General features: G+C 40.8%; 1 protein-coding gene across 1 annotated transcript in view; it reads right to left on the bottom strand.

Moving 5' to 3' along the window:
- Nucleotides 1-4096: 4096 nt before the first annotated feature.
- Nucleotides 4097-8672, bottom strand: part of LOC113232163 — a 15422-nt gene continuing 10846 nt past the window's right edge. The window contains exons 5-7 of the mRNA XM_026466801.1: nucleotides 7819-7927; nucleotides 6962-7086; nucleotides 4097-4324 (exon numbers count right to left, since the gene is read on the bottom strand). Coding sequence (XP_026322586.1) covers nucleotides 4097-4324; nucleotides 6962-7086; nucleotides 7819-7927 — 462 coding nt within the window. The remainder of the gene's footprint in view (nucleotides 4325-6961; nucleotides 7087-7818; nucleotides 7928-8672) is intronic.

Below are 8672 nucleotides of genomic sequence, written 5' to 3'. Positions count from 1 at the left end.
CTTTTTAGCGCGGACCCGACGTCCATATAATTGTAAGTCAATGACAAAAACCACGAAAAAAATGTCCGAAGTTAACCTATACAAACATAGTGACATGTAACGAAATATAAAAGACTAAAACATTTAATTTAAATTGTAACGTCATTGCAGTACTGCCCAATTTTGCTTGCAACTATTTAAGGCCCAAAAACACCATATTCAGCTTCTACTGGAAACTTAACAGAATGCACCATATTTAGCTTTGACTGGAAATTACTTGAACACAAGAGTAATGGAGTACCCGTTCTCATAAATATTAATTTTTATATATATTATTAAGTCGAATTTTGTACAAATCCACTTTAAGTAATAATAAAGAGTTGGGCAGATACATACATACAAATATTACTACAATAAATGTGAAAATAAGCACGTACTATAAGGAATGTACCGATATTCCAACTAAACGTAAACTCAAGTATCCGTAATTTCGAAAACCGATTTATAATAAAACCGTTACGCTTTCGAGTAATTTTGATGCTTTTCATAAAGACAAAATTAGCTTTTGTTTTGAACTCTTCCTAAAAAAATACATTTGAATTATGAAAATTCGAGCTAACGTTATTTCGGGCAAATGTATTTTCTGACTTCTGATAGGTAATCCTGTAAAATGAGTACAACAATAATTTGTTAGTTATTGCTAACGTTTAATAAAAAAATCATTTTAAAAATAGGATTAAAATAAAAAAGCGACTCTATAGTTTCTTTGTTCTAAATATTTCAATCGCTTGTGGTTCGAACAATTGAAAATGACCAAGAAGTTTATATAAGCTTCTTGAAACTGACGTAATGAGTCTCTTTCCATCTTTTGCGCATGCAATGTGTAGAAAAGGGACAGTTAAATTTTGTGTGCTTTTGTAATATATTTTACGATTCATTTATACATAAATTAAATACTATAAAACTACAAAATAACACTTTTAAATGAGAACTATGATAACACAGTTGTTTAGTGAAAATAAGATACAAAATCCTGTTTTTTTACACTTTATTGCAGTAATTTTTACAGTTATTATTATTGGTACTGCGTGATTGACAACCGCGCTGTCAATCGAACAAACGAAGACTGTTGCGCGATTGACGCTCTATATGCGATTTTCACGCCCTACAGGTGCATACACTTTTTAGCGCGAGCTCGACATTTATGGTCTCAACCAAAAAATCGGTGGACTTTGTAGGCTTCAACATGTGCGGTATAAGTTCATCGCAAAGATTGTGGACCATATTTTTGCTGAGCCGGTATCTTTTCGTAAATTGTTGTACATCCATGCCAAACTGATCACTATGATCTCGCAGTTCTCTTCTTTGGATTTTTTCCATATTATTATCGAGTGAAGCATCATTTTCGAGACACTCAAACATTTCGTATTCATCACATATGATTAAACGATTGTCTAAAAATATATAAACTCAAAATTATAATCATTCAGTCATGGGCTAAGTCATTTGGTCTCCTGGTTAATCCCGCTAAGTCTCAAGCCATGATTGTAGGTAGTAGCAGATTAAGGTGCAAGTTGGATTGGTCCTCGGTACCTGGGTTGGTAACAACCACTATCATTTCATATACTGACAAAGTAAAAGATTTGGAGTTAGTAATGGACAGCACCTTATCAGATTAAGCTCCGCGGCATACGCAGTCCGCAGAATACGTGAGCTTACCGATGTTAGCACTGCTAACACTGTTAGTTTACTTTAGTTATTTCCATAGTATAATGTCCTACGGGATTCTCATGTGGGGTAAAGCGGTGCCTACCTTCGTTCACGGTTTAAGCTGCTGCCCCCTCCCATCCGCTTTGCATTACTAAGATGCTCGTTCGTCCCAGCTGCGATGCAAATTTCTTTTTTAATTATTTTTCTTCTCGAGCAGCGCAGTTGTAGATCAGACTCCGTTTTCACATCCAATCTAGTCCGTCGATCGCTTCCTTCAAGAAAAGGTTGATAGCGCAGTGTCTTGCTGAACTCTCTACGTAATCATCTTACATGTATATTTTATGTGTTTTTTTTTTATACATGACAGGCAAATGACTTCACTCCACCTGATGTTAAGGGGAAAGTGGTATCCAAACGCGAAGGAACCTAGTGCAGCGATGAAACCCTCACTGCACTAGCCACCTCCACCCTGCCTGCCTCCAATATGCCTCTTCACGCTTCGTTTGAAGGACCCCATATCATTAGAGGGAGGGAAGACATGTGCCGGAAGGGAGTTCCATTTGTCAACCGTGCGGCAGAGAAAGGAGCCACCGAACCTTTTAGTACGCGATGGAATGCGGCAGGTAGTGAAACGGTGACTACGAAGGCCAGCACGCGTGGTTCTGAGCAGGAACGGGGAAGGGGGGATGAGGTTGAACAGCTCTTCAGAGCACTCACCATGGTACATGCGGTAAAAGGCGCTAAGCGATGCAACATTTCTACGCAGTTGCAGAGGTTCAAGGCGTGATGAGACCTCTTCGTCGCCTATAATTCGAGTAGCACGACGCTGTAATTTATCCAGGCATCGAGTAGGTACTTGGCGGAGCCGTCCCACAAGTGCGAACAATACTCAACGCAAGACCGGACCTGTGTTTTGTACAGCAGGCATAACTGGTCCGGCGTGAAAAAACGTCGCACCTTGTTCAGGACTCCCAGTTTCCGTGAGGCAAATTACGTATATTACGTAATTACGTATGTATAATTACATTCAATATTTTACGTGTGTATAATACATATGTAAGTGGTATCTTTTATTTTTTTTTATTATTTATTTTCTGTTTACATGCCAAGTTTATTATTTTTCTCCTTCCTTTTTACTTGCACAGTGTTACCCGCTTATGACCTTTGTTCTTACTACCTTGGGTTGGCTGTAAGAGATCTCTTTTAGAGATAAGTCCACCTTTGCTCACTTTTTCTACAATTAAGTTTTCTGATGTATTTTTGGTGCAACAAAGAATATATTATAATTATCATACAATTATGCACAAAACAATTCAATAAAAGCTACACCAAAACACAGTAAATTGAATGGTTTATTGCGGTTACGTTTTGACAGATCAACCCTGAACAAAATGTCAAAATAACGTTAGCAATACGATATTGCCATCCAAACTTCGGGCAGAAGACAGCCTAGTGTCACGTGACCGCTGACTGGTTGGTATTAACAGTTCATAATACGAAATTACAAGTGGAAATAAGAGTTCTTATTAGGCCTCCAGAAATAGAGACGAAATGTCATTTAATTTGTTTGATAACTATTCTGCCAGATCATTACGGTGTCAACTGTGCTCCGATTGGCCAGCCCGAATTCGAAGTAATAGACGAGTGTTGTCAATTGTTTCACTTCAAATCGACTAGTTTAATTTGAACTTGAGCAATAATGGACGAAAATTGAAAAATTACATATTTAATATTTAATTACCGATGAAATGCGATTACGTTTGTTTTGTAATTAGATGTTTTGCTGTTTTTCCAATACCACCGAATAGAACAGCCCTCCATAGTTAGAGATATTATCTTTATTACAAAAAATACACAATATTTTTGGAATATCTCCATCAAAGTAAGGAACACGTCTTCTATCTCACTAACTTCACGTACACGCGGCTTGTTAAAAGTGCTCCCAACAGTTGTTGAGGGCCTCGACGGCGTGTACGAAACTAGAGCGCTACTCGACGAGGGCAGCACAGTGACACTGGTTGATGGAGAGGTAGCGGCAGAGATCCGCGTCATCAGGAAAGTCTTCGAATACTTGGAACTTTTTTTCGGGACGAACAAGTCGTGCGCCTGAAGCTAAGCTACACGCCTGTCCATAACAGTTACAGTACCACATTAAATTTGCAAAATCTGAGGGGCACTACCACTGCGCCCGTCATCCTGCGACGTAGTTGACAAATCCCATGTGCCTGTAATTTCACCAGCACCCTTACCCTTCAAAACCGGAACACAGTAATGCTGACATTACTGCTTGGTGGCAGAAATAGGTAAGGGCCACCTTAGTGCTTCCCTGGACGAACTCTTTCACAAGGAGCTCTACTGCTTACAAAGCTTACGCTCGCGCTATTGTGTTAATATTAAAAGCATGAAATTACCTGCATCTCCCCTTCAAATTAGAATTATTATGCATTTCCATATGAAAGTTAAGTAACCTCGATGATACTTTGGCCTTGCATTTTGCGCACACAACTGTTCTGTCACTCGGTTTCTTTATTTTGCAGCGCGCGCACGTGAATTCTTGATTGTTCTCCGATCGCATTACGGGATATTTGCGGTCACATTTTATACACGGCACCAACGCCTTCTTTTGTATAGCGACCTGTAGGAGATAATTCTTGTTTTGAATTGATAGGTACCTGTTTTTGAAGCCTCTCGGCACATTGAACTAGATTGCATGTAATCAGAGCCATTTAAAGGTGGGTCCATATTTGTGACATTTCAATGCACCGTAACTTCGTGACCGTAAAAGATACGCGTAACACGAAATAGAAGTGTGGACGTTTTTGTCACGCGGAGAAATGACACGAATGTCACCCAGCGACACACGATCCTGTGGGTAAATGAAACGAATGTCACCCAGCGATACACGACTCTGGGGGTAAATGACACGAATGTCACCCAGCGATACACGACTCTGGGAGTAAATGACACGAATGTCACCCAGCGATACACGACTCTGATGGTAAATGACACGAAGGTCACCCAGGGATGCACGAGTCTGGGGGTCTACTTTCGTTCTCCGTCAGACGTCCGTCCGAAACAATTGCTGTCAAATAAGTAATAGTCGAATCAAAAGACAGTATCAAGTATGAAGCTTCATTCGCATCATGCGTTTTTAATTTGGTCGAGCGTTACCTAATAATAATAATAAAAGCTTTATTTCCGACCTTAAATAACTGTCAAAACTTAAATATTAACCTTATTCTATAGAACAATTAACTGCCTCCGTGGCCGAACGGTTACCATGCCGGACTGCCACGCAGAGGTCCCAGGTTCGATTCCCGGGCCAGGGTGAAATATTTGTATGACCTACATTTATTTCTCTCGTGAGTTTGGGTGTAATTTGTAGTTGTCTATGTGTGTGTCCATGGCACCCGCGACACAGGGTTTCCCTGGTGCGGGGCTATGTTGAGTGTGTGCGTAGTTCAAAAAATAAAATCTATTAATTTTTATTTTTTTTATGTGTTAGTATTTTTCTTATTATAAGTATATAGATAGATAGCTAAAGTATTATCTGTAGTTTGACCTATTTGTAGGTATTTATTTAATCGCTGTTCTATACAAGGAATGCTTTTTCAGCTGTAAAAGCCTTCTCCAGCTCCTTCCACTTTTCTCGGTCTCTAGCGGCTGTACTCCATACTTTGCCTGCTACTCTGACGATATCATCAAACCATCTTTGTGTGGTCTGCCAGGTTTTTTTTATAATATCAAGTGACGGGACGAACAAGTCGTGCGCCTGATGGTAAGCTACACGCCTGTCCATAACAGTTGCGGTGCCACTCAGAGCTTCAAATCGCAAAAATCTGAGGGACACTGCCACTGCGCCCGTCACCCTGAGACATAAGTTGGCAAGTCCCATGTGCCTGTAATTTCACCAGTACCCTTACCCTTCAAAACCGGATCACAGTAATGCTCACATTACTGATTGGCGGCAGAAATAGGCAAGGTGGCAGTACTTCCCTGGACGAACTCTTTCACAAGGAGCTGTACTGCTTAGAAAACTTACGCTTTTCAGTATGACAGTAATTGTATCGGAGGGAAGTCGGACCAAGAATGGGAATAGAGTCCAGGGTCTCTGAAATGGCGCGTACATTTTGTCGTGTCATATATATGGCGTGACAAGAATGTGCAACACCGCATAACATTTGAAGCAAGTGTGGACGGTGATTTTGTACTGTCACGCTCCGATAGCACACATCTTAATCCAATCCGCCTAAGAAGGTTTCGCGGATTTTACTCATTGAAATTGAAATCCATTTTTCGGACTTAAACCATGTACCTATATTTTTTTAAAAAACAATGTTTTGAACTGAGAGTCACTTCTGACCATGATACCTGTAGGGTTAGCATGATAGGGGGACTGTAGGGCAGGACCTCTCGCTGCCGAGCGTGGTTGCCGCCATGCTCGATATCGAGGAGTCCTGGGAGGCGGTGGCCTCCTTTTGCGCAGAGGTTATGTCGCAAAAGGAGGCCGCGGAGCGGGTGCGCGAGGACGCACCGGTCGCGCACCCGCTCCGGCGCAGACGTACGGGGAGAAGGCGAAGGCAGTTCGCTGCTCGCCTGATCCCCTAGAGACCAGCAGGCTCTGGACAGGGACTCCGGAGCCTGTATTGCACGGTCTCACTCGTCTGGGGGGCCGGTCGGAGGACAAACGACTCGCCCCTCCGGTGGCGCGGGAGCCCTGGCGTAAGCTAGGGCGGCCGGGCGGCGTCGTGGTGAATGTTCACTGATCCCACGGCGCCGACTCAACCGGCGAGAGGGGGGGGTTTTAGTGGTCGTTTAGTAGTCGTGCCAACCCTACTGCAAAGAGCCCGTTAGTTCACCTATTTGTGAAAACAAATATACGTTATTTACATCCGAAATAAAACAGTACAGAGTACTAAAAAAACCGACCCCAAAAGTACGTGGAATTACATCTATTTGCCAAGTTTTGTTGAAATCGGTTACCGGAAAGTGCGCGAAACCGGATTCATCCCTTAATTTGTCACCCTTAGAGGTGGAATATTTTCTTCAAATTTAAATGGGGCTACTACTCTGAGGTACCCTCTTTCCACCAAAAAAGAATCATCAAAATCGGTTCAAAAATTATCGAGTTATCGCATAACGTACATACAAAAAAAAAACAACAAACAGTTGAATTGAGAACCTTTTGAAGTCGGTTAATTTTTTATTTTTTTTCATTGAATTGAAATTTCCTGTCTAACCCTTTTTAGCATACACTATGTAGGAAACATACTTTCAAAATACCACGGCTCGTCTGTCGATTTATATTTTTCGCGTGTCCGGTGTTGAAACTGTGTTTTCCTATTGGACATATCGCGTCGTCCTTCGATGCGAATCCCAGAAAGTGGTCCGATGACACTGAAATTTATTAACCATGTACTCTCAGTTTAAACTTACTTAGCCTTCAATTATGGGGCGTGTGACCGTTCCAAAATATGGGGAAACTAATAATATCATCAGTAATTTTCAGGTAAGTTTTTGTACTCAATTTTGGTGACAATTTTTATTATTTTATTACTCGAATATATAATAGTGAAATATTAAAGAATATTTCCGGTTACTAAACTCGAATATAAAATATTACTTCATGATGATATTCGATAAATTCTATAAATATTTAAATAAAAATAAATTGTCACCAAAAATGAGTACAAAAAACTTACCTGAAAATTACTCTCATCATCAACCCACTGTTGGGCACGGATTTCCTCTCAGGCGAAGGTTTAGGCCATATTCCGCCATGCTGACCGAATGTGAGTTGGGGACATTACACGTGAATCTTCTTTGACGATCGAAAAGTTGATGGCAAATTATAATTTTTTTTTTACGATTTCAAGTGACGGGACGAACAAGTCGCGCATCTGGTGGTAAGGGACATGTCCATAACAGTTGCATTACCGCTCAGAGTTTTAAATCGCAAAGATCTGAGGGCACTGCGTTCGTCACTCCCTTGTGCCTGTAATTTCACCAACAGACTTATCCATCAAAAACAGAACGCAGTAATGCTTACATCACCGCTTGACGGCAGAAATATGTAAGGTGAGCCCTACTGTTACTAAAATACTGGTCCATTACGCTGACAAAACTTACTTTCCGAGGGTGTTTTCTCGAAGACCAAACCCACCATGACCTTGAAGTTCAGTGCCACCTTCATTTGGTTGATGCAGTTCAGGCAAATGAGATCGCTGCCAAATTGCACCTATATTAAGATGAAAGAAAAGTTCGTGGCAAATTGTGAGTTCCCATGATAATGTGTTAGACAACCACACTAATTAACAATGTGTAACGGCAAGGTGAAACATGAAACTGCGTAAGTAAACTGCGCTCGCGGCTAACCTCGCTACTCGTGCGTAGGCGTCGCGTAGGGAGTCATTATTTCGGGTGAGAGTCAAAGACACAGTGACCTTAGAAAATAAACTTCAATGGTTTCCACATATATCTTCCCTGGCCAGTAGATTAAGCTCCGCTGCATACGCAGTCCGCAGAATACGTGAGCTTACCGATGTTAGTACTGCTAGACTAGTTTACTTTAGTTACTTCCATAGTATAATGTCCTACGGGATTCTCATGTGGGGTAAAGCGGCAGATATTCAAACCATATTTGTATTGCAAAAACGATTCGCGATTCGTTCTGTGGTCTAGGCTCTCGGGTTTCTCTCAGAGAAAAATTTAAGGTGACTGGTATCATGACTGTGGCATCACAGTACATTTACTCAAATATTTTATATGCCCGTAAAAATATACATAATTTCAATAAGAAAGAAGATATCCATAATATTAACCTTAGAGCTAAGTCCAAACTCATGGTACCACGATTTCGTTTAACCAAGGTAAACAACTCTTTTATGGGGAACTGTATACGTTTTTACAATAAGATTCCGGAGCATATATTAAGTGTATCATTTCCTAAGTTTAAAAACTACATTAAAAATATTTTGATCGAA

This window comes from Hyposmocoma kahamanoa, unplaced genomic scaffold, assembly GCF_003589595.1.
Source record: "Hyposmocoma kahamanoa isolate Upper Pololo Valley unplaced genomic scaffold, ASM358959v1 67, whole genome shotgun sequence".
Lineage (NCBI taxonomy): Eukaryota > Metazoa > Arthropoda > Insecta > Lepidoptera > Cosmopterigidae > Hyposmocoma > Hyposmocoma kahamanoa.
The sequence above is the reverse complement of the archived record's forward strand: the minus strand, read 5'-3'. Positions and strand labels throughout refer to the sequence as shown.